General features: G+C 42.5%; 1 protein-coding gene across 4 annotated transcripts in view; it reads left to right on the forward strand.

The window, feature by feature from the left end:
- ICE1 (interactor of little elongation complex ELL subunit 1) overlaps positions 1-26,948 on the forward strand; it is a 56,374-nt gene that overhangs the window by 24,942 nt on the left and 4,484 nt on the right. For 3 of the 4 annotated variants that reach the window (XM_006261043.4, XM_014595182.3, XM_019491099.2), the window contains 5 exons: positions 761-5,914; positions 7,002-7,170; positions 16,633-16,793; positions 17,950-18,140; positions 20,812-20,918. In XM_006261043.4, coding sequence (XP_006261105.2) covers positions 761-5,914; positions 7,002-7,170; positions 16,633-16,793; positions 17,950-18,140; positions 20,812-20,918 — 5,782 coding nt within the window. The other variant, XM_019491100.2, reaches the window with a different exon arrangement.

Raw genomic sequence — 26,948 nt, forward strand, 5'->3', positions numbered from 1 at the left:
TGTTTTTTTACTAACTGGTAACTGTTTAAATGGCTATATGGTAGGGGTGTGCGAAACGGGCCATTTTCGATTCGGATTCAGATTCGGCCTAAATTGGGGAGAGTGATTCGATACCGATTCTCTGAATCAGCAGAATCGGCTATAGACACAGCTTTAAATGTTTTTTCTACATACCTCAAGGTACCAGGTCTGGCTCATGAATGCTGCGATGCTGGGGCAGATGGAGCGTGCCACAGGAGCATGTGGGGCGCCCCGTGTGTGTGCTCGGCAGCTAACCCTGAAATGGACCAGAAGTACTTCCTGTCCATTTCTGGGTCTGCGGCCGAGCGTGTGGGAGACGCCCCCCCGGCTCAACAGTCAGCCATGGGGGGACCCCGGGTGCCCCCCACCCCCCCAGACCAAGAGGCACCAGTCACTGGGAGGGGGTGGGGTTCCCCATGCATTCCCCAGCAGGCCCGGAAGTGGACTGGAAGTGCTTCTGGAAGCGATTTGGAGGATTTCTGATTCCATTCAGAGAGACTTAAAGGGTCTCCTGATTCGATTCAGATTTGGAAACTCGGCTGCCGAATTGATCTGAATCTCTGCTGTATCAAATTAGTGACCGAAGCTTCGCACAGCCTTACTACATGGCATAAATTCACAGTGCTGCCAGTAAATACGTTCACTTTAAAGAAATATCTAATAGTCATGGAATATAAGCTTTGAAAAACTGCTGTTTAAATTATTCATTCTCTTTTTTTTTTTCTTTTTTTCATTAAAGGATACATTATTTGGAGATTTCACTGATTCCAGCGATGAGGAAATTGACTATTGTGCTCAAACAGTGGAAGATATTTTGGAAAAAAGCTCAGAAGAGTATCATGTCAGTTTGAAGGAGGAAAGCAACATACAAGAGAAATATGAACCAGATCATGATACAGAAACTTCAAGTAAATTGAGAGTGAATGAAGAAACATCAATTTATAGTGATCTTTTCACAGCAGAGAACTTGCTCATAACTGGGAGAGATGCTGAAGCGAAGCAAACCCAGATGGTTATTTCAAGTATAGACACAATGGTAAATGAAGAACTTTTAGAAGAAAAGGTTGAAAGTATGGAAGCTGAACAGATTTTAGCAGAGCAGACTGAAAATATGGAAATTGAGACTGGTACAACAGTGCAGCTGGTGATGCCTACATCAGAAGTTAACGAAGAAAAGATGATCGATGATGAGGGGGTGCAAACTGAAGACAAAGCCTCTTCAACTGAGCGCGTGTCATTTAATTTTGAACACTTACAAGAAAATTCTAATGGGGCAGTACAAACAGAGAAAGATGTCGTTTCAAATACGAATACAGTAGCCAGTTCTGAGCATTTGCAAGAAAAGTCTAGTAAATTAATGGAAGTAGGGGAAGATGAATTACCTAGAAAAGTAGATACCCCTGAACTGTCACCCATTCCAAAGGACCGTGTTCCCTCATCGCCTCAGAAATCCATTTTTGCAGTTGAGAATGAATGTTTTGAGGAAGAGCCTAATGAGATGGAGAGTGAAATGGTTGAAAATGAATCCAAAGGCATAAAAAGAAAACCTAATGTAGTAAATGTAGTACTTGGCCTAGAAGACCATGTTGAGCAAATAACAACCGGGAAGAAAGTAATAGCAGAAGAGCTCCATGTAGAGACTGAAGATAAAACACAGCATCCTGAAGAGGAAGATTTGGCATCTAACTTCAGTAATCCTAAAAGTTTTTCGGGAGTGGAGAGTGATGAGGTGTGGCAGTGTAATGGGGAAGAAACTTTTATGAAAACTGATATAGACACTGAAATTAAAGATACTGCCATTGAATCTCAGTTCTCAGAAGAAAAACTCAGCAATGGAGAGAGACTGGAGGAACTACTTGTACAGTCTGAAGAACCTGAAGTAAATGAAGACCGTGGACTGGAAAAAGCTAGTGCTTTTATTTCTGCCACTGAAGTAAACAGAAATTCATTGTCTTTGGATGAGGCTAATGCCATTGCAGATGTAGGTGGAACTGCTGCTTCTCTTCCTACAAAAAAGGGAGAGGGTGAACAGCTCAAAACTGTAGAGCTGAGCACTGAGGGGAATATAACTGAAGTAAGCAAAAATTCACTGTCTTTGGATGAGGCAAATGCCATTGCAGGTGGATCTGCTTCCTCTCTTTCTACAAAAGCAGGAGAGGGTGAACAGCTCACAACTGGATTGCTGAGCACTGAGGTGAATATAATGAACTCTGAGCAAAAAGGTTTCTCTGGCAATTCAACGAATGGGAAAAATGTTTTAGAAATAGCTACATTTTCTGAATCTTGTCATGTTGAATGTGGAGAATTGCTGGAGGTACAAGAGGAGGGATGTTTGCAAGCTAAATTAGAACACAACCAAAAAGATGCTGGTATATTGCTGCAAAAGGAGTCAGATTTTGAAATTTTACCTGCATCACCAAACCCAGACTGCATTATAAATGGAGAAAATGAGGCATTGGAACCCAAGGAGATGGATCCAGATAAACATGTCATAGGACAAACTAGTGAAACCAAGCACATTGAAAATATGTTTGGTGTATTGGAGCACAAGTTGTCTGAAACAATAAAAGTATTCGAACGTCAGGAAATTAAAATGGAACATTTAGAATTTAAATTGGGATATGTTAGAGAGAAAAGTAGTCAGCTATTAGAGACTGAGAAAATAGGTATGGCAAACTGTGTTGTAACAGAAAGTGAACATACCTCTCAGGTACAGCCTTTAAAAGCTGTACATTCATTTTCAGTTGCTGAAAATTTTCAGTGCAGTAGTATAAGTGAGAAATTAAATGACAAATCACCTGAGGAAATGGTGATCAAGAACTGCAACAACAATTCGACTGATCTGGAAGAGAGACATGGGGAGAAAATGAATGAAAGAGGTGAGATTTCAGATGCCTCAGAACAGGTTGCCTCAGAAGAGAATGCTGAAAAAGAACTAGCTTTGTCTAAAGAAGATATTTTGTTGGGAAGAAATGTAGTTACTGAAGAGACAAACTCTTTTAGCACAGTGAAAATTGGTTCAGAGGCTACAGCAGCGCCTGCTGGTTTTACTCTCAGTCTTCAACAGAATTATCAAGATTTTAACACTAACAGCACAGACGATTCTGTCAAAGACTGTATCACACAAGATGCTGCTTCCACTGTAGCTCGAAATAATGAAATAGATTATGATAGCAGTATCCGGTTTGCATATAATCATTCTTTGTCAGATGTGAATGGCAAGGAGGCTGTACCTAATGACAAAGAAAATGAATGCAAACAACTTGTGTGCCCCATTAATGAATATGAGAATAAAAATAATATACAGACTATTAAAGAGCAGCTTGAGGAACCTCAAAAACCATTAGTAACTTTAGAGGTTTTGGGTGCAAGTTCTACTGATAGTGGTAACCATGCAAAAGAGGACACTAATTTAGTTTTTGAAGGAGGAGTTCATGGGATGTCTATCCTAAGGGAAGTTGACACACACATTTGTAGAACAAAAGAAACTTCTTCCATTCACAGAGAGAAGCCTCTGTGCTCTGAAAGGCAGATGGAGAGTCCTGTAGAATATCCTGTTACAGAAATAATGATTGAGGAAAACGATAAAGACTTGAACAGTCTTGGGGAATCTAGTAAAGACGGGGGCAGAACTTTGACAGAAACTCCTGAGTTTCAAGAGGAGGCCAGTGGATCTGCAGAAGAAGACTATCCTTTAAGAAAGGTTAAATACACCAAACACTATGACAGCTTTTCAGTGTTCAAGGAAGAATTGAACACTTCTAGGACCTCAGTAGAGGACCTGTCACAAATTCACATGGCTGTTGATGACCACCAAGTGTTTGGCCATTCTACACTGCATACAGAAAATAATGAGAGTGATAAACAATTAAAAATAAATATGCTAATGGATATAGTCATACCTTGTAAAACTAATCACTCTCCAAGTATGACAAAAGAGGTGTCACATTTCACAGGTGTGAGTGAGTCTGAAAGTAAGCTTTCCATGATACATGAAACTATGTTCCACAGTGATGAGAATACTGAAAGGGCTCCTGAACATGGAGGAAATACAAATGCAGTTGGGTGGGCCTGTGACAATGAGAAGAATTCGCTAAGAGATGAGGCATCAGAAGAGATTCCAACTAAACCAAGTACTTTAGAAACTAATTTATTGCCACACCAGCTACTAGCTGAATGCTCCAAAATTTATAAAAGTGTTATAAAAAATAGTAAATTAGATGCAGCACTGTTCACATCTGCTGACTTGTTAGAAAGAAAAGACAATGAAGAACTTGGATCAAATGTTGAGCAAAGTGTGCCACATGAGGCTGGCATAGAAACACCTGTGCCTGGTGAAGAACTAAATGATAAACAGGAAGAAACTCATGCTGCTTTTAGCTTGGCAGACTTCAATACAAGAGCATCGCAGGATGCTATCAACAGTGGCACTTCTCTTCAACAGACAGATTTTCAAAAAAGCAAAAGAGAAAACATTTCTGTTAAAAGCTCTCAGAATCTAGCTATGTTGAGTGCTATTTCTGACCCGCAAGCTGAATATCAAAATTTTGAGTCACAAGAAACAATATTGGAAAACTCACCTGCTTTAGAACTAGAGTCATCTGTAGATCTTGCACCCCAAAGGAGCAGCAGATCAAATCAGAAAGCCCAAGAACCATCAAAAAGCATAAAAGATTCAGCCAAGATGATAGACCAGGACAGCCAGGGCAAGTTTTTACAGAGGTTATCTCGAGGTAAAGGGAAAAGGAAAACTTTGCAAGTCCAGCTAACCCAGCAAGTTCTTGCAAATACTGATTCTTCCACACCTAGCAGATGCTCACCTGAGACCATCTATAAAATTAGACAGGAGATGGGCCCACCTCTTCCTCCCTTGCTTTTGCCTTTGAAAGCTACTCCTCCGAGAACAGTACGGCCTGCTTCCCCAGTGATGACTTCAGCTAGTCAGTCCTCTCTGCCATCTCCTCTTGATGACCTAATATCCCCACTACGTGATATTCCAATTCCTCCACTTGTGTCTCCCCTGGCAGATACCCCAAAACGCAGATCTCCCCCTAGGACGTGCACTCCATCACCCTCAGAAACCACTGTATGTCGAAGAATCCTGTCCTCGCCTTTGCAGTTTTGTGCTGCCACACCAAAACATGCACTTCCTGTACCGGGGCGACTTCCACTATCTGCGTCTGGTAGTGGTGCTCCAGGCGTTCCTCAAGAAAACTCTGTGAAAATACTGGACACTATGTATCCAGAGCTATCAGCAAGGGCAAGAACACTCAACATCCTCAAAGGTAACATTCAGCTCAATAGATGTGCCCCTTCAGACTCCAAAAATCTACCAGGGCCTGTGAGTCAGATTACTGGGTTCAAAACAATTGCTTCTACATCCACTGCTTTCGTTAAAACGGGAAGCAGCTCGAAACCTGACAGCAACAGAGATCAGCAGACAGATCTGGGGAATCAGCAGCCATGTACCAGCTCATTGAATCAAATTGGGAAAAGAACATTGTCAACATCTATGCCAAGAAGCGCTAAGAGGCTGCGTCTAGATAGTGAGTCGCCCAGATTGGAAACTAATGATAAGGAAGATGTTGCAAATAAAGGTAAAGGAGACTTCAGTAGCGAAGTGCAGAGTGTTATGGGTAAAACTATGCTCCTCAACAATTTTGAAATCAGTCAGTCTGTAGGGAACTCTAGTTCAGAAATGTCTTCATCAGTAGAGAAGATTATTGATCCTGACAGCAAAGCTGTGTCTTTGGCACTGAAGAAAATTTCTGAATCCTGTTTTGACCTGTTTCCTGTCATACGGAGTCATGTGCATGTAGGCAATATTTCAAAGGTCCCAGTAATGAGAAATGAAGAGAAGGACATTGTCTATGAATTTGGCGTTGCAAACAAGGTATGTGGCGTATCTTTAAATTTTGTGTGCCAGTAACTGCCTTTGTTCAGATGAAGAGAATGTAAATGTCCTGGAAGTGAAAACTTGAAGTTGGAAGTTGAGGTTCTCTGTAATGATGGTATTTGTGCTGTTGAGATGGTGAAGCCAGCAAGTACTTTGTAAAACTGTATATTTAAACAAAAAAAAAATTAAGACTTTAGACTAAGTTTCAATAGCTTCAAGACATTTAAGATATATTTGTTCCTTCGGTATCCACACATTGCTCCATCCGTTGGTGTACTCATTTTCCTGACAGTCATAAATACCAGAGTTAGCATGGTTAGTTCTTTTTCTCTAAACTTTTATTCTGGTGGGTAGCAGAATTATTTATGAAATACTTAAGTTTCCCTCTGTAAATCTGTGGTCTGATTCTTCCTCTTACAAAAGATATTACACTGGACAGTTTATTTGGTTATGTCACAACAGCTCACCCTCTGTTCAATCCATTTAGAATCATGAGATTAAGATTTTCTAGAATTGGGGAAGAGCAACTCCTAGTCCTGAACTATACACACTGATAACTTCTCTAATGTTATAGTAGAGATAGGGTGGAGGATCACAACCATTTATCAACTCATAGGGTGGAGGATCACAAAAAGATGAAATCTTTGTGAATCTATAATCTGGTGTTGGTTGGAGTATCTTGGCCCTTTTCGGAAAGGTACCTAAAAGGTTACCATCTCAATTTTTATCATTGTTTATCACTGGCTGCAATCTTTTGTACCAGTCCTTTTTCATGGGATAATACCATAGGTCTGTGTCATCTAAACATTTGAACATTTCTAAAAAATGTTTTTAAAGAACCATAAAGTCACTTTGCTTCTTTGTTATAATAATACTTATTCTGATAGGCCTGTTGTGAGGACCTCAGATATTTGTGTTTGTATGTCTTTAAAATCATTGCTTATGTCACCATGTACCTTCTTAATATGGTTACAAGGAGCATGCTATTTCATGTATAGAGTTTACGTTCATGTTTATTTGTCACCTACTCCCCAGTATATCTTGGTTATTTTTACTAATAGGCAATTGCTTTTGCTTGTTACAGCATTTAGCAGAGCTGCTGCTGCATACTATTCTTAATAAGCTTAAGACTGAGAAGACATCCTTGGAACACAGTTTCACACATGCTCTCTGCCGAGTATACATAGGAATCTGTCGGCAGTTAGGAGATTTGGAAAGAGCCCGTCTTTTCTGTTACAGCTTGCTTAAGGAAGGTATGGTTTGGTTTGGTTTAGCAATCTTGTTTTTCAAGGGTGGTGTGCGCCTTTTTGTTTTAGATTTTATTCTTCCCTCATGCTGCATATGTATTTGCACTTTTGTTCAAGAGTGTAGTTATCCTTACTCCTTCTGCCTGTAAATGGACATCTGTGTTCTTCTTGGGTCTTGTGGTACAAATGGACAGGTTTTTATTAAACTGTAGTCTCTTGCCTATTCTTGTGCTTCACCCCAGTTGATCCCTGGCTCATTTGCACCTTTAATGTTACAGTGACGTTCATGGTAGTTTTTGGCCTCTCTTTCTCTCTTTGTTTCCAGTTTGAATGCTTGTCTTGTGATTTTGTGTGTTTTCCATTCTTTTTATATTTCTGAGCTATATTTCACCACCTTTTCTTTATTAAGCTGTTAGCATCTAGCAGGTTTTAATGCATTTCTAGAGTTATAACTCTGTCTGCCCAGGTAACTTTTAATGGGTTTTTGTGGTGGATACGAGTGAAGAGTATCTATTTTTGCCACAAGGGTTGTTAACAATAGCCATGGTTCTGCTGTGCACCAGCATCTCTGTTATACTGCTGAATAGCTTCATTCTTTTACGGACTGAGCAGCTTTTGTTGCTCCAGACTTAACCCATTCACATTTCCAGTTGCCTTCCCTATTCCTTTTGTTATCATTTCTGTGGTGTTGTCTGCTGTTATTGACCAACATGATAGCTAAGTTTTTTTTTAACATTTTTTTTCTTTTGTTCCTCACCAGTTGCATTGGGTCTGTTGTTCATTTGTGTTACCATGTTGCTGGTCATTGTTGAAACACTGTACTGTCTTCTGGCAGCTCGTTTGCATTTGTATGTTTATATGTAGAAACTGAGAGGAAGGTGGTCTCGTCCACAGAAATCTAAGTATTCAGGTTCCAATGGAGCCAGTCCGAAAAGCAGAAATGATGATATTTATCCTTGACTGACTCCTATCCCCATCTTAAACCATCCTGTTGTTGTTTAGTCCACTTTTATATAGGTAAAGCTTAGTAATTCTTTAATTGTCTTCTGTAATATTTTGTAGCTAGCTATTAACTTCTATAAGCTGTCTCTGCCAAGACTCAGCAGAGCCTTTTTGAAGTCATCTAAGGTAATGATTGGTATTTGATACCAGAGTACATTTTTCTAGGATTTTTCACAACAAATATTTATTGACTAAACACTCTCCTTTTCTAAAACTCATTTATCTACTCCTAACAAGTTGTCTCTGGTTTCATCTGCCATAACATCCCGCTATAAGCTTTTTCTAGTTCCGAGTTCTTTCTTCATAAGCAGAGAGCAGTTGCTCTGAGATAAGCAGCTCAGTAGTGGGACTGCCTTGAGGAGGCTTTTCCGGTAGCTAGTGACTTTGGTGCTTGAGTGTTTTCCTAGTGTCTGTGTTTGGGGTGTGTGCGCACATGCACAAGGGCCCAGATGGGTTTTGGTGGGATCTTTTACACCCAGTAAAGATTATTTGGATAAGGAAGAAGGGGACAAGCTGAGGAATGAGATAATAAGAGACGGTCAGAGAGCTTTTCATGGGTCTGAATTAATTCAAGTCAGCAAGGCATGATGAACTTCTCCCAGAGAACTGAAGGAACTGGCAGAGATCTCAGAATGAATTTCATGAAGTTGTGCGAGATGGGCCAGGTACCAGAGAACTGGAAAAGGGCCATCATAGTGCCAATCTTTAAAACAAAGCAAACAGAAGGACCCAGGAGACTACAGACTGGTTAGCCTCACCTCAATACCCAAGAAGTTACTGGAATATATCCTGAGGAAATCCATTTGCAAGCATCTGGAAGAGGAAAAGCTGACCACAAGCAGTCAGCATGGATTTACTAAGAACAAATTGTGCCAAGCGAACTTAATCTTTTTTGACAGAGTAACTACTTGGGTCGATGAAGGGAATGCTGTGGATATGGTATATCTGGACTTCAGCAAGCCTGTTTTGACAAAGTCCCACCTGACCTTGTCTTAAATTGGAGAAATGTGGGTTTGACAAAACTACTATAAAGTGGATATACACTCCATAGCTGAAAGCAAAGGATAATTAATGGATCCATCTCACAATAGCAGGAAATTTCCCCACAAGGGTCTGTCCTGAGCCAGTGCTGTTCAGCATAGTCATTATTTGCATGCTGTCATAGTTTCTTGAGCAAATTTGCAGATGACATGACACAGAAGGATTATGAACATGTTGAAGAATGGGAATGCAATTCAGAAGGATCTTGAGAGAATGGAAAGCTGGGCTGAAGCTAACAGGAAGAAGTTCAGTGCTGACAGAAGCAAGGTGCTACACTTCAGGGAAGAGTATTCAAAAATACAAATACAAAATGGGTGACACCTGGCTGTATGGCAGCACTACAGAAAAGGATCTGTGCGTCTTGGTAGATTACAGGGTTAGTATGAGTCTGCAGAGCTGTGCAAAAAGCAAATGTGGTTTTGGGATGCATCAATAGAAGAATAGGTGCAAGATGCAGGATGTCAAAGTGCTTCTCTACTCTGCACTGGTTAGGCCTCATCTAGAGTATTGCATTCAGTTGCGGCTTCACATTTTAAAAAGGACATGGAGAAGTTAGGATCTACAGGCAGGCAGCAAAAATGATAAAGGGGAAGGGAAGTCGTACAAGGAGAGGCTTGAAGGGGCTAGGCATGTTCAGCTTGAGGAAAAGGTGCTTAAGAGGGGACCTGGTAGCAGTCTTAAAAAACCTGAGGGACTGCTGTAAGGAAGAGGGAAAACACCACCATTTCTCTTTTGCTGCATAGAGTAGGACACAGAACAATGGCTTAAAGTTGCAGCAAAGGAGGTTTGACTCAATATCTGGGGAAAAACTTCTTCACAGTAGTGCAGTGAGACAGTGGAATAGACTGCCTGGGATAGTTGTGGACTCTCTATCACTAGAGAGGTTGGACAGCCATTCATTGAAGTTAAGCCTATGTTATACTATAGGAATTCCCCATGTTTCTGGGGTTTGGTTGCTGCATGGGGCTGGAAGGGAATTCTATGCCTGCTCCTTCCATTTCCCCCCCCCCTCCCCTTGCTACTACATGGGATGTAGGGTGCAGGAGGAGTTATAAGCCTTTCTCAGAGGCATTGGATGTTGGCTGCAGCCAAGGTTGGGGATTTTGGCTGGGGTATTCCAATGCTCATGCTGGGACTTAAATCTGGAGGTTTCTGGCTAGAATGCCTTGTCCATCTACTTGGGTTCAGACCGATTGCCATACTTGGGGTCAGGAAGGAATTTTACCCCGTGATCAGATTGGTGTGGACTGTGGGGATTTTTTTCCTCTGTAGGGGGGCATAGCCATATTCCTGGGATCTCTTGACCCCATATTAACAACCTTTTACAGGAACAAGACCTTGGCTGCCATGGTCACCCTGCTTTACTTGTGGCAGGTTAGGGTGTTATGTCTTGCATTGTGTCAAGGTTGACTGCAGTTTTACTATGAGGTTAGATTATGGATTTGTGTAGGATGATTTGACTAAGGATGGTCCTGCCTCAAGCTGAAGGTTGGATTAGATGACCTCTGGAGGTCTCTTCCAGCCCTACCTCTATGATTCTGATTTAATAATATTCTGTGCTACTTGTTACAGGCAATTGTTAGGCCTTGGTATTTTGACAGTTTAGTTCTTTTCCAGTAGCTTGGTCTATTCTCTTTTCATTTACAGTTATAGATATTGAGTTGTTTCTTTAGATCCTGCCTCTAGTAGTTCAGCAAATTTGTGAATGTTGGGTGACCTGTTTTACTGTTCTTCAGCCTATGGAATTTCATAGCAAAGTTGGGAAATGTTATTGTTATATAATATGCACAAAAAATCCAAAATTGTGTAACAAATTTAAAAAGTCCCTCTTTCAAAGAGGATGATCAGTTTCTTGGCATGTCTACATGGTAAACTTAAATGTCCCAGCAGTGATGCCTCATGCATGCTTCCTTGCTTTGGACAGATTACCACGTCTGTGGTAACACTGTTGGTTGCAGTGTAGCCATGGGTGCATGGTTCTGGAGGCATGCTAAATGGACCTGTCACTCAGCAATTGTAATGAATCTGCCTGAAGTGCTACATGAACTTGATTCTGGCTAAGAAGAGCCCTCTTGGAATGTGCTCTGCATAGATGTCACGGGACCAGTGGATTGTGTCAGACAGCATGAGACAGCACATCAGCTTGGCATAGTGGTGGGAGATGCGGCAGGCATGTGTGACGTTTTCGTTGCTGGGGTCCCAGGCTCCGAGCATTCCCACGACGAGCGCATCGATTGTTATGTCATAGCTGCAGCCCTTTAGGATGTCGGCTAGCGGGACATACTTCTGCCTGCGAGCCCAGGTGTCGGTAAAGGCTTGGTGCTGGTTCTCGAAGGGGATGGTCACATCCACAATCACAATCTTCTTGGCCTTTTCGTTTGTGATCACCATGTCGGGACGCATCTGGCTCTCACAGCCCGGGATGGTGTGGTTCACGGAGGTCTCCCCTGCTGCAGCTGGGATGGCCCTCACCAGGCGGTCCTGGACAGCATTGTGGCTAAGCTGCCAGGCTCTGGTGTGCAGCCTGCAGCTGCACAGCACATGAAAGAGGGTCTCTGCCATGTAGCCACACCTTCGGCACCTCTTGTCCCAATGGCCGAAGTAGACAGCCCCTTTCAGAGGCAGGCAGTTGAGGCAGGCGTGATGGAGGAAGCACCAGTCCGCAAAGCACGTGAAGCTTCCACTGGGCATAAAGTGGTTGCTGGAGTCCCACTTCGAGGTGACGTCAAAGACCTTGCCCTGGCCTGGTTTGCCCCTCAGGTTAGTGGTGTACTTGCTGCAGATGGTGTCCTTCAGGAACCGCTCCAGGAAGGTCCTCATGTGGGGCGTCACGGTGACGCTGTTGGCATGTGGGGCTGGTTGCAGGGAGACTCTCAGCTCCTGGCACTCCTCGTTCCAAGTCCAGGTGCAGCTGACGCGCTTGCTGAGGCAGTGCATGGCATTGCGGGCTCGGCTCCACAGGGAAGCAAAGTTCCCGCCATCTCTGCTGAACTTGCCCTCCAGCGAGCCACTGAGGAAGGTGGCCAAGTCACGTCCGGTTGGTTGCCTCGTGATCCTCTTGTGGGTGGTCTCCTCGAGGGCACTGGCGGCGATGGTACTTACCATCGGGTTACTACATCTTGGCATTGGCCATTTGGCTAATCTATTAATACCCAGATAAGTTCGGATTCTGCCCGGAACCACCCAGTTGCATCTACTCAAAACTTTTGTTCATCTACTGCTACTTTGACACTGACATCTGATGGGTAGAAAGTAGTCAGAAAAACAAGTGAGCCACCATGTAGATCATCATCTCCAATGCCTAATAGGTCAAGTCATAAGAGTTACTGCATTTGTGGTTCTCCAATTCAGTCTTTTTAGGGCTGCAAGCCTGAGAGGTGTCTTCCAGTGTCCTGGTAGCCTCCAAGACAGGCTTTGCGGTACCCACTAAACTGACAGGTAGCAATCTCAGCACCAGGTACCTCAGAGCTCTGAGTCCTAGTAACTTCTGCTTCTGCCTACTCTGCAGTATGTGCTCCCTCAGCATTGGCTATTTCTATACATAAATCTTATATGTTATAGTGTAACTTGTTGATGGTACTGTGGCTGCTTCTCCTTGAGAGATTGCACATGGTGGCATCCAGACCAGCAGCTTTGGAAATCAGATTTGTCAGATTTCGTCAAAAATCTGGCCACGTTACCCAGTAGGAGTATGAGTATTGCATAGGCATTCAGGAAGAAAAACAGGAAGTCTAAGGTACAAATTGAAATGCAACTTGCAAGGGACATAAATATGATTCTATCGATATAAGCAAGAGGAAGATCAAGGAAAGTCTAGGTCCGTTATCCAATGCAGAGGGCAGTTTCTAGTAATGGATGACTTGGAATTCTGAAATATCTAATGATGTTTTTACTTCAGTTGCAGCTGATCGAGGTCAGCTATCAGCTGACGAGTACACTTGGCAGCATGGATAGGGAAGATGAGCAGCGTATCATACTGGGAAAAGAGAGTAGGGATTACTTGGAGAAGCTGGATGTTCTCAAATCAGCAGGGCTGTAGAGGATTCATCTTAGAATTCTCAGGAAATTGGCTGAATCATTTTAAAACCATTGGCTGTTGCCTTTGAGAACTCATCAAGATTAGGTGAGATCTTGGGTGATGACTGAAAAACCAGTAAATACAGTGCCAATCTTTAAGAAAGGGAAGGAGGAGGATCCTGGGGTTTACAGACTGGTCAGTCTGACCTCGATACCTAGGAAAGTCAAGATATCTATTTCTAAGCACCTTGATTTTTTTAGAGACACTGTCTCCCACCCATGTCTATATTAGTAAACAAAGGAAATACAGTCCAGACGCAAGTACTGTAAGGTGAATATAATGGATTAACGTGCTCAAACTGTAGTCATCAGTGGGTCATTGTCTAATTGGAAGGAGAGAGATCCCTGGGGAAACCTGACTCCAATATTATTCAACAGCTTCACTAATGATTTGGAGGATGGGATTGAGAGCACACTTAGCAAATTTGCAGATGAAATTTGCAGGCTAGGTAGAACTGCAGATGGTGAAGGGTAGGATTAGGATTCAGAATAGTCTTGATAAATTGTAGAAATTGTCTAAAATTAATTGAATGAACTTCAATAAGGATAAGGGTAGGCAGTCCTCCACTTAAGACGCAACAACTGCATGCACAAACACAGACTGGGGAATGACTGGCTAGTTTGCCATATTGTGGAAAAGAAGCTGGGGCTTATAGTGTACCATAAATTGAATATGAGCCAACAGTTGCAAAAAAAAAAAAAAAGTTAATAGCATACTGGACTGTCAACAGAAGCATCCTTGCAAGTTAAGAGAGATAATCTTTCTTCTGTGTTTAGAACTGATGAGGCGTCACTTGGAGTGCTCACCACTTTTGGGTGCCACACTTCATGTAAGACAAGGTTCCTTGGGTGAATCTGATATCTTTTATTAGATCAACCACTTCATGTAAAACACGGACAAGAGTCTAGTGTAGACTAACAAAAATTATTAGAGGCCTAGGAAGCATGGTGTACAAAGACAGGCTGGAAGAACTAAGATTATCTAATCTGGAGAAAACAAGACTATGGGGAGATTTGATAATTCGTGAAATACCTGAAGAGTGGTTAAATAGAGAATAGTGATAAGCTATTCTCCGTGGCTGCAGGGGATAGAACAAGAGGCAGTGGTCTCAAACTATGAAACAGCAATTCAGGTTGCATATTAGAAGGAACTTGCTCACTATAAGGGTAGTTAAGTACTGGAACATATTTCTTGAGAAGTTGCGGGATCTCCATTATAGAAAGATTTTTATGAGCAGGTTAAACAAATGTGTCCAGGACAGGTTACGTGGAGACAATACTGCCTTGAGCCATGGGGTTTGAATAGATTACCTCCAGAGGTCCCTTCCAAACCTACTTTTCTATGATTCTGTAATTATGGTGGCATCCCTGGAACCAGCCTCCTCCACAGAGGCTGCATATTAGGCCTGTGCGAAGCGGCTAGTATTAACTTCGGATATGGTCGATTCAGGGGACGGTGATTTGATTCGGTAGTCCGGGTCCAGCTCCATACTGCAGTGAGCAGGGACTGCCCGAATCCACGAATCTCTCCGAATCTTTTCCACATCAGTTCGGAGAGCTTTGAATCAATTTGGACCTTTTCATTGGTCTCCTGATTCAATACGGATTCGGAGATTCGGCCACCAAATCGGGCTGAATCTCCTTCGAATTGAATCAGCACCCGAAGCTTCGCACAGCCCTAGTGCATACTTCCAACAGAATGGCACCCTCCTTCAAAAAAGTGTTCCTTTGCCATTGAGCCTAGTAGGAACTCATTACCCACCTGTCCACCACCCCCTCTGTGCAGCACAGTGTGTCAGGAAGGGATTTTAAAGGAGTCCATGAAAAGGAGCAAGAAGAGACTTGTGGCTAATCCTTCCTCAGTATCCCCACATGCCTTTGTTTCAGTACTTCTACCTTATCAACTATAGTTTCGTTGTGCACCTCAGTCTGTGTTTGTGCAGCCTTAGACTAGAAAACCTTTATCATCCAGTGTTTAGGACTAGCTTGTCCATTACGCAGAGGCAAATTGTAAACCAGCTGAGACATGTCAGCTGGTGGCCTATAGAAAGACAGGCAGATAATGAGGGAAAACACCATCTCCATGCACAGCAAGCTGCATGTTGTTGTCCTTTCATCTTTTCCAGATGTGGCACAGTTTTTTTTCCCATTCTTGTCCCACAGATGAATTCAAGAGACTCCAGGGCCTCACTAAACATGGTGAAGACCTTGGCTATACCAGGAAGTGCATCAAAAAACCATATACCATTGCATCAACAAACTTCTTGCTCACCCAAGAGCAACAGTGAATGCAGACCTTGGACTTCCAAGATGCATGGTCTTTCCTGATGCAGTTTGCCAGGTTTATCATAACTCAGTACAAGGCTGTGTGCAGTCTGTATATCTACGGATTTATCCATCCACATGTAACATGGTCATGGTCTTTCCAGAAGACCTGTCCATACTGAAGTGAAAAGACCCGTGACCTTGATGACGGATGCTTCCACTTGACGATCAGAGTCTTATCTAAATCATCTTCGACGTCAGGGTACTGCTCTGGGGTGGTTATCAAAATGTACTGTGAAAGTAAGAGAATAACATTAAAAAAACCCACTGCCTGTAAGCATGGTAATGATTGCTCCCTAATTATTTTGGAAACAAATGTTAAGTTTAGCTAAGTTTTTAGTGGTGGTCTTTATAACATGGTATGTTGGATTAAAGCAATCCTGTCAAGTTAAAGATGGATACTTCATTTAGATGCCTAAATGGGAATTGACGATTGTCTTTAAAATCCTTCAAGACACTAATCCCACTCTTACATGTCCGTCTTTCTTCTGCAGCCTGGGGCCATTATAGCTACAACACCAGGACTCCTGAGGTCTTCTGACTGTTGTGGTGGCTTTAAAATTCTTTGTATGTTAAATATGTTTTGCTTGGTGGGTAACCCACACAAAAGAGAGGGCACTGAATTAGCTAACAGCATGATTAGGGGTACAGTGCAATTTGACACCAAAGATTTGGTAAGAATTATTTAACGGCAGGTAAAGATTTTTGACCATTGTATTTAATTTGTCTTTACAACCCTGACTACCAGCTCCCACTATTTCTGTTTCAGCAGAGGCATTTGCAAAAACTGTTTTGTAGGGAGACTGCGTGGTGTTCTGAAAATGGGTCTAAAGAACTATTTTAGCAGTGTAAAATGTTTTAAAGCCAGTTGTATGTTTAATTTATACAGTCAAGAAATGGTTTAAGCAAGAACCACCTGTAAAGAAGTGTGCTGGCCTTGCAGTCTGAGTAGCTGACTTAAAAAAAAAAAAAGTTATTAGAGACTTATCTCCCCTTTGATTGATCTCTTCTATTCTCTCTTAGACTTTCCAGAATCTGAGAAATTGATTTTGTTTATCGTAAGCGTGTGGCAAGATATATTCTCCTTCCAAGGTGTGATTAACAAAGCTGTGCAGTTAGTTGCCAGGCAACGTGCAAGAGGAGAGGTGCTGAAATGTCTGAATGCCTATTTGAACTGGGAAAAGGTAACCTGTACTTTTGCTATCTGAATGGGGCTTTAGGTCTGCGCTAATTTGCATGCAAGCTTAGTGCCTAGATAAACCACTAGCAGGCAGAAGGGAGACTTCTCTTGCGCCTCTCTCTGCATCCAAGTAATCTGTTACAGTATACAGCTGCTAATGCTGCTGCCTGTTTTGCTTTTTCCTGCTACCCTCTTTCCTGTTTAAACCTTGTTGGTTTTTTTTTAACATGCACTTTTGTGTTTTAAAGTTGGTGGGGGGTTTTGGTATTGTTTTTTAAGCCTCTGTGGGAGCCTTACAAGTGAGGAAAGGATTTACCCTAAAATGCTGCAAATGGAAATGAACTGCTAATCCCAATTTTTGCTGGGGTCCCAGCAGTCCTAAAATACCTGCTACACCTTAAGTTTCAGGATTTCTTTAAGTCACTCCACAGTTAAGGATTTCCACAGTTATGTTACAAAAAAATGCATCTAAATCATCCTCAGGCTTCTTCTCAAGGGCATATGGTACATGTGTTTTAGAGCCCTTGCCTTGCTCTTGAGTAGAGAGGTAGCTGGTCATTTTAGTTTGAAATCGGCCAGAAGGCAGGGCAGCACTTGCTGTAGCATCTGGTAAAGTAGGCTGTTGTCTACAAAAGTTTAGACCTCTCTGAACTAGTTAGTTGCTAAGGTGCCACCCTGCTCTGCTTTCTTTTTGCCTTGTTCTTGTGAAGCTAGTGGGCTTTCCATTGTTATTATGACATCTGACACTAGCCCATGAAACATTTATCAGTTTTAGGGGGTACACCTTGGTGAGCAGTAGCTGGCTTTGCACTTGCATGAGACTTATCTTGCAATGCTTTTCAATTCAGTTCTGCATCTTGGCATTTGGGGAGCCGTAAGTGGGAATTGAAAGGTAACTTTCAATGAACAGTTTCTGTTAAGTAACCTCTGTTCATATGGAGGTGCGTGTAATCCAGTTGGACCCTAACCAGTCTATGAAAGGCAAGTATTGAGGATATAAAACGTAGTTATGAATAAAAACATAAATTATGGTATGCGTTACTGAGTCAATACCAGTAGGAAAAGTTGGTGGTGATTTGTTTGTTGGCAGTGTTAAGAAAGCTTGCATACAGTTTTTGATAGATAACTTTTCATTTAAAGATCAATCTTTAATTTTCCAGGAGTCACCTTTGGATGCAGGCATTATGGTTTCAAGCTTACTTTTGGCAATACAGCTGTGTCCAAAACTCGAATTCCAATCGAGTGATCAGTATGGAGAAGACCTACCTGAAAGCACTTGGGAGTACATATTTGCCATTGAGCTGCTATGTTCTCATCTGAAATGGGACTGGACCCACAACAATATCATTAGGTATTGTGAGACTCACCTCCCTGCTTCAAAGTGTTAGAGTTACCCAAATCGTTTGCTTTTTGAATAGCTGTAGGAGCATCTGTTGGCCTCTTGGCCCAGACCAATTTGTGAAGGAAGTAAAATATTTGACCTGCCTCTTCTGAAAATAGTTGTCTCTTTCCAACTGATGTAAGAGTGACTGAAAAATGCACCTCAAAACTGATGTATTAATTCTAATCAAAATTCTAGCATGGAACAAAAACACTATTGTATTTTGTCTAGTCTATTCCTGGTTTCTGCTTCAGGAGGCAAGAAGCCTTTTTGACTGTACTGGTCTGCCAGGAATTGACGTCAGCCTTAGTATCCATAGTAATTTTAGAAACATTTTGTGGAAATGTGCAGTGTGTGTATGATATACAGAAATGTAGTAGTAGTCAGCTTATGGGCTGATTAAACAGAGCACTTGCGTTTAAAGTTTTCTCATTTGAAAAAATACTAGTTATTTGTAAAAGCCTCAATTTACGTATAAGGCCAAATTAAACTAGTAATATTCCTTAAGGGAAGAACTTCGTATGGCATGGCATGATGTAAGCACCCTGCAAATTACAAAAACTACCCTGTTTTGTTGTTTGTGTATGATACATGTCACAAAAGCTATTTCAGGGCAATGCTTTTTTTAGAATTGGTAAAAGCATAGCTGCAGTGAAATTTGCATATATACTGTCTTAATTAGGATTTAGGCTACCAGTGAGAGTCATATAAATCGTGAATAACCTAACGGTTCCCATTTTTATGTATAGGCAGAACTGTTAAGGTCTAGTATTTGATGTCCTGGAAAGTTAGAAGTACTGTATTTACTTGAACATTATGACCTATTATAAGACCTAATGACTGATTATAAGACGACCCCCCCTCAATAATTAGATTCTGTATATTAGAAATTTATGTATCTGTTATAATTTTCGAGGTATAGAATGTAGTTATTGGAGGTTTGCCTTGAATGCGTCTTCCTCCCACTGCTACATCAGGGAAAATAAATCTTGGCGGGGGGGTTAGGTAGCCCAAACTTCCTTTCTCCTGCCTCCTTACTGTCAGACCCTGTTCTCCCTGAGCACATTGAAGCAAAGGAAAAATTTGAAAACACTGACTGAAATAAACATACATGTAATAACTTTCATATAGAGAAATTATTACATATCCATAGGTTTAGTTCTTGTAGAATTGATGCCATTTACCTCTTTTGAAACTGCTGCAAGTTTTAGTACAGGTACTCTGTAAGCACACTTTTAAACAGCGCTTCACCTACCTATAGAGTGTATAAACTCTTCATGATGTTAGTCCAAAGCCAAAAGACTGATGATTTACCATATAGATCATTGGGTTGGACCTCAGCAGAGATGAGTGTTTCAAGCCATGGTAACCCCCAGAACAGCAGTGCTGTGTGTAGTGTGTGTGTGTGTGTGTACACTCCCACAAAGGATCCATGTGCAACTTAGCCCCTCACTCATGACTGGAACTGCATTCTCTTGTCAGAGTCCTGGGATCTTCCAAAAACGTATAGACAGCCGAGGCGCAGGGCAACCTTGGATGGAAGGCAGGGCCACACTAATAATGTGCAACAGGCTGAGAGAGGGGGTGATGGATAGATTTTGGGTGAAGTGTTTGGGGCCCAGTTTGATGTTTGCCAGACATTTAAGGCTGGTGAAGAAACAGGACTCATTGGAAATAGGAAAGAAAGGCATAGCTCAGCTATGGGACTGAAAAGGAAGTCAAAATGTATTCAGTGCAGTGACTTGAAAAAGTTGGCACTGAGGGGGACTGCACTCAGTGGGCACTACCATATGTCTTATTCAGATGGGCTGTCCTAACTTATCCTTGCGGTAGGTTCTCATCAGTATATGTGTCCCATATGGGTCACGTGTTTTTATAGGCATGATTAGTGTTAGTTGTATTTAACCCAGCGTTTCCCAACTGGTTTGCTGTGGCACACTAGTGTGCCGTCAGGCATGTCCAAGTGTGCCACGGCATTTTGGGCTGGAGCCATGCTCCCTGCCTGCTGCTGCTGCGGACACAGACAGATAGGGGGAGCTTGGCTTCAGCCCAAAATGCTATGGGGCTGGCCACGCGCCACACCCCCTTGTCCCTCCGTCGGTATCTGGCTGGCCTTGGGCTGCCACCCCCCCCCCCCTTAGTTTTCACTTATTTTTTTACTACATAAAAATTATAGAACAATTTTCTATTGGAAAAAGCCTCAGGCCACAACCAGTCAGAATGTTTTTGAGGCTGGATTCCTATTTGAAATCTCTGGTTTTACCTTGTGAATAATGGTTTGCACACCTAAGTGTGCTAATATTGTGTGACACCCTTGAAAGGATCCCAAGGCGCTGAACCCTGCCATGAAACTCTAGTTGAGAATCCTTATTAGGGGAATTTATTTCTTATAACAGATCTGTTTTTATTCCTTAAAAAAAGCAGGGGAAAAAGCTGGTTTATAGCTCTTCAGAGGGCAGGATGTATAGCATGTAAAATTTAATTGCAAGAAGATAGATCTTTCATCAGACAAAATGGTAAAAGTTTTATGGTAAGCTGAAGAACTATACGATGTATTCATTTCTTACATGACTGTAGCTCTGTATCAGTACTTTAGTCTTTCAAGTCTTACGTTTTCAACTTCCAGTTTTTTTTTTCACAGTAAAGAGCTTTGGCCTCTCATGCATAAGTGGATACAGCACAGAAAAGGACATGAGGCTGTTCAGTCTATTCCAGATATTATTGTAGCATCAGCACTCAGGCTAATTGGTGAGTAACTGAAGTTTTGGTTGAATCCTTACTTTGTATAGGTATGCCCTCTAAAGATGTCAGGGTGACTGCTGGAAGTATTTGTATGCTTTTTGGATCTTGAATTCATTTACTTTTAATGTGATTTCATAAAAAAAAATCAACCGTTTTTAATTTCCTATGCAGACATCTTATCTCATCTTCTCTGTGTGGGAAATTTGACCTAATTTTGGTACGTATTTGAGTCTTCAGAGGAGAAATTGTTAGATTATGGTGTCTGAAAGATTTCTGATGGCTCAGTGACTTTGGGATGTATTAGTAGGAAATAAAGAATCCTTTTAATGTATGCCACATCCTTGTGGAGAAGGTGCTGGTGCTGCTGTATTCTGGGGCTCCATCTCTTTACAGATGTTCTGGCAGACTCCTGCGTTGTAGATGTGATTGCATAGACCGCCTTCATCATTCATCACGAAAGGAGAAGGAGGAAGCTGTGTACTGTTGTGTAATTGTTTCCAATTTGGGAGAGGAGGAGCATTTGCATTTTGCCTGACTTGCTTCTGTATGCAAATTGGTGACTGCACATGAGACGGGATGTTCTTTCTTAACCTAGTCATTTGGGTAGAAGGTAGGCTGGGTGGATCACACTATGGACTTGTGAGGTTGCTGGGATTTATGGCAATCTGTGGCAGGAAGTAGCGTCTATGTTGGGTCTGGGGAACGTGGGTACAGAGGGGACTGTGGATGAAGATGGTGGGTGGGAGCTGTTGGATGTTAGGGTGTGAGCTGCTTGGGGTGGAGCCTGCATGATTTTTGAGGAAGTGTGGGTGAGAGTGCTGGAGTGACGACTGTGTTGAAGAATGGGAAATAGATATTAGATGTAGGGGGCAAGCGTTGAGTCTTAGGCTACAGATTGGGTGGGAATCATGGCACCCAAGTAAGCAGACTGGCCTTACCCCCAGTGGGTGCCCTGAGCACTGTGCTTGACTGCTTCTTGCTGACTGTGGTCAGGGGAGCATTGGCTTGTTTGGCCTGGGATCACGGAGCAGGAAGTCCAGGTAAATGGGGCAAGTCCAGGTTGGGGGACCTTTATCAGTTCTGTCCCAGGGCCCTTTCCCAGCTCAGGGACTGTCTAGGGTGTCTCCCAGTGTCTGAACACTGCGTCTCTCCACACACCCTATGCCCCTTGTAAGCAAAGCTCTTCCTTCAGCACACAGCCCTCCCCTGTCCAGTGCTTGCACCACACAGCTGCTGACCTTCTCAACGTGCCCCACACAGGTCTCCTCTCCACAGCACACCATGTGCCATTTCTGGGCTGCAAGAGGATTGCTCAACAGTCTGTCACTGCCTATGGATGTAGATGATTTTAACAGCCCCGTCTCTGATCCTGAAATGCAGGAAATGCAAAGTGTACCATACCAGATTATTCAAAACTACCTAAGATATAAAGGTGTTTTTAGGAGTGAATCTGCAGAGAAAATGATTGTCTGTTTCCCAAAAGAGGAAAGCAAAATGCACCTGACAAAGAGAAAACACAAATGTCATGGTTATAGTAGTTTTCCTGAACTGGTAAGTAAGAAAGCATGTAGAAAACTAGACATTCGAGACGCTACAATACCTGGTACTATTCCTCTTCAGTGTTGTGTTGTATTTTTATTGTTGTTTTCATGTGTCACAAGCTTATCCCACTGAAGAACCAAGTGCACTTGTAAACACCACTCTAAACTTTAGTGAGGCAGAGGCAGCTCCTTAAGTTGAAACCACGTCCACTGGTGAAGGACCCGCAACTGCCAAATAGCAGGATGTACAGTTTTGAAAGAGAGGAGGATTCGCACCCAGGCAGAATGTGTGGCACTGTTATACAAATGTTGACCATTTGACAGATATCAAAAGGCAACAGTTTTAACCCACAGGTTATCTATCACCTGCAAACTTTCTGTTCCCAAACAAACATGAAATCAGATCAGTGTGAGCACTGTAGAAGTTACAATTTGAAGCCTCTTCGAGAGTACAGTTTTGCACGGGACTTAAAGCATATGGATGGAGTCTTCTGTGAACCATGATTTGTTTTTGGAAAACTGTAAAGAAGCAGTGTTGGCATCAGTACTAATGACAGACTGGTCCATGGGAATAGGATTCCTCAGAGGCACAGAAAGTTGAAAACAAATGAGATTTGTAGTTGCTATGGCTGATGCATTATTTGTGTATGTGATGAAAGACAAATAATAGCCCACTTGTTTCTGAAGCAGGATTAGAAAAACATTGAATGAATAGTACATGCTTAGTGGGAAGTTGTCAAAATTTTGATGTTGTGTGGAAGCATTATAGATGGAGAGGCTTCAGACCACAGGCAATCTCAGTACACTTTAAACAGCTGACTTGGGCCTGATTTTCTAAGATCTGGGTGGGTGACCACAGAATCCAAATTGAAAACGAGCCGATGCGTCGGAGGGCTACAGATTCAACGCAAACATCTGGCACAAGTGAAAGTGGCAAGATTCTTCAGCTTGGGGGGGGGGGGGCAGTTTGGCTCAATGACACTTGTGAAAGAGCAGATAGCGGTGCTGATGGGGTACATTCATCAAAATGGAACCGTGAGATTTTTATCTAGTGTGTGGGAGTCTGGGAGACAAATAAGCAAGCACTTGCAGAGCTGTTTTTGCAGAGTTGCTGTGTGGGCTATCAAAAATGAATGCACAATGTGTTATGGTTCTGAGACATAGCAATGCTGATGGGCGGTTCAGAGAAGCCCAAGACACAATCATTGCACTTCTTCCTGAAGCAATCGATACTGTCTACAGAGCCTGTGATCTGAACATGGCAATTGTTCATCCTTGTTCAAGATGACAGATTGCAAGCATTGAATACTTGCAGGAAGTAATAGCAGCAAAGCACAACAGTGTGGTTTTCACAGAACTTAAGGAATTCACGAAGGTGCAGTGTGACTGGGAAAACAGATGATGAAAATACAGCATTGTCTTCACCAGGGAATACTGCTGGATCAGCTGGGCAGATTCACTTCACTACTTCAGAGCTAAATTACATTGTAACCAGCCCATTGTGAAAATTGTCAATTTTGGCGATTATTGCAGAAAGATTTATTTTCTGTTACTAAGCCTGACTTCACTGGAGTTTGATGCATCACAAAACCTGTTCAGCTGTACTTGCACCGTGGCGTGGAGGGACTGAGAAGCATCAGAGGGAACCAGTTTATGATTTTCTGTGCCATGTGATCAGGTGAAATATCTGGCAAACTGTGTATTAGCTGCATATCTGTGCCAAATTATATGGAGGGACTACTTACAGGAACACTGAAGAAAATGGCAAATCCTGTGGTTTCTGAGCTGGCATAGTAACTGAATGTCACCTACATTTTATCACTCCAGTATTTGTTTTCACACAAATTTCATGTTATAGACAGAAATGGCAGAGCGACTGCAGCTCTCTGTCTTGGAAATCTTTCAGGCAGAACTGGATAATAGAGCTATGCAAAGCTTTGGTCACTGATTCAATTCGGCAGAGATTTGGCCCGATTTGGCGGCCGAATCTCTGAATCGAATCAGGAGACCCTTTAATCTCTCCGAATCGAATCAGAACCCTCTGAATCTATTCAGAGAGATTCGGAAAGATTTGGCGATTCAGATATAGATACAGCTTTAAATGTTTTTTCTACATACCTCAAGGCTTGTGAATGCTGAGATGGTAGTGCGGATGGAGCGTCCCCCTGGAGCACGGGGTGGTCCCCAGTGCACTCGGCGGTGGCCCCAGAAGTGGCCCAGAAGCACTTTCGGTCCACTTCCAGATCCACTACAGAGCACGCTGGGGACCCTCCCCCTGGCTCAGCGACTGGTGTCTCCTGGGTCTGGGGGGGGCACCTGGGGTCCCCCCGTGGCCGATTGCCAAGCTGGGGGGCAGGGGGGGTCCCCCACATAATCGGTGATGGATTTGGAAGTAGACCAGAAGTACTTCTGGTTCACTTCTGGGTCTGCTGCTTAGCATGCAGGGAGGGACCCCTGCACTCCTGCAGGATGCTCCATGCGCTCCATCATCACAGCGTTCACAAGCCACACCTGGTACCTTGAGGTATGTAGAAAAAACATTTAAAGCTGTGTCTATGGCTGAATCGTTGATTCTCCGAATCAGCATTGAGTCTACAGATTCGGATTCGGCCTAATTGAATCAGGACAATGATCCAATCAACTAATCGAATTGCTGTCCCCCGAATCGGGCCAAATCCGAATCGAATACAGCCTGCTTTGCACACCCCTGCTGGATAAATGAAAACAAATTAGAAGTTGCCTCCAGACCAAAATAAGTTCTTTGAAACATGGTATCCACATGTATCTCTAATAAATCATACCTTGTACCCACCAAGACCATGTTCTGTCCACAATTTCAGGAAGCCTTGCTGTGATAGAGATCTTTCAGTGCAGCGTTTTCCAACTTTTAAGCGACTGGGGGGCCATACCAGCAGGGTTGCATGGCTGTGCTGCACCCCCTGCTGCTCCACTGCAGCACTCTGCATGCTGAACCATGCTCCCCCTCCACTATACTGTGCACCCCCACTGCACTGTGTACCAAGGTACCCCAGCTCATCCTTAGCTTCCTTACAGTAAGGTCTCTGACTGCACTGGGCTGTTTGAGCATCCTGGGCTGCAGGCTAACCAGCATTGAAGGCTGCATTGTGCTGCTCCCTGTGGCAGGGGCAGGCTGAAGAAGCTCGAGGGATGGGAGCCTGGAGTTCCAGGCTATTGCTGCAGCCAAAGTAATGAAGGCAATAGTGGTTGGGTGGGAGCTGGGCGGGGGTCCACAATTTATCCCATTGTGGCCTGCCAGCTAGACAATAGTGTTTCAGTGCTTTCTGAAGAATAAAGACTTGAATATAGAATTCTGAGTGGAAACTGACATAAAAGTTTAGTGCTTCTGCAGTTGTATCACAATATCCTAGTCGATGCTGACTAGGATTAGTCGATTCCTGAAGGATTTTGGACCATGTAATGATTGTTCAGTTCATTTGTTTTGTTTATATGGTACCTAGCAATGAACTTAGTTTTGCAGAGTAATTGAATACATTGATCAGATTGTGTTCTGTTGATGGGATGGTTTTTTATCTTACTGTTTGATTCGTAGTCTTGGATTAGTATATTCAGTACTTTATATTTTATGCATCCTAACTTCAAAGTATGCGCCATGGGCAAAATGGTGCTTATGTTGTGAGTGGGTAGGGAGTAACAACCTTGCAGCACCGAATATAAAGTTGAAATCCTGGCCCTGCTTGTTTGTCACCTTGATTGCTACAGATATTATTTACATAGGAAATTAGTAGACTGTTTTACAGTATCTGAATAGTCTTGTAATGAATTTGGTGTCTAGAAATTTAAGCGTAGACCATGTAACCAATCAGCTCTTTGTGGGCTATGATTTCCTATTATGTTGCTCAGTCCACACAATATTATTTCCACTTGCATTTACATACTATATAAAATGTTGTAGATTCCAGTAGGTGTCACTGCCCTCTTTGAATTATTAAAAGATCAATTCTTCCCTCACATAGTACTGCAGGAGACAGTGCTTCAAATGAAATCTAAAATAGATTCTAGTAGCTGTGTTAATTAAGATCACTTGTGTTAAGTAAAAGCTGTGGGTTGGCCCTGCATTTCTGGTTGATTTGCTTTGAATTGTCAAGTCATTTCTGCTGTATGTGGTATTTGCTTTCTGTTCTGTTCTGCTTGTTTTTATGCACTCTTAAACTTTTGTGGCTTTTCACTTTTTAGGCATTTTTACCTTGCCAGTCATGATTTAACTAACCCCTTCATACATTTGAAATCTGTTCATTTGGAGTGCTTTAAAATCTCTGGGTTAAAGGTACTTTATAAACATTAGTCATTGTGTAATTTAATTTGCTTGAATAATGCATTTTTGCTTTCTTCTTTTCTTGTTTTTTTTCCCCGTTCTGTGACGCACCCCTATTCCCCCATTCATAGATTCATAGATGTTAGGGTTGGAAGGGACCTCAGTAGGTCGTCGAGTCCAACCCCCTGCCCTGGGCAGGAA

Source organism: Alligator mississippiensis, chromosome 3 (genome assembly GCF_030867095.1).
Source record: "Alligator mississippiensis isolate rAllMis1 chromosome 3, rAllMis1, whole genome shotgun sequence".
In the NCBI taxonomy this organism is placed as follows: domain Eukaryota; kingdom Metazoa; phylum Chordata; order Crocodylia; family Alligatoridae; genus Alligator; species Alligator mississippiensis.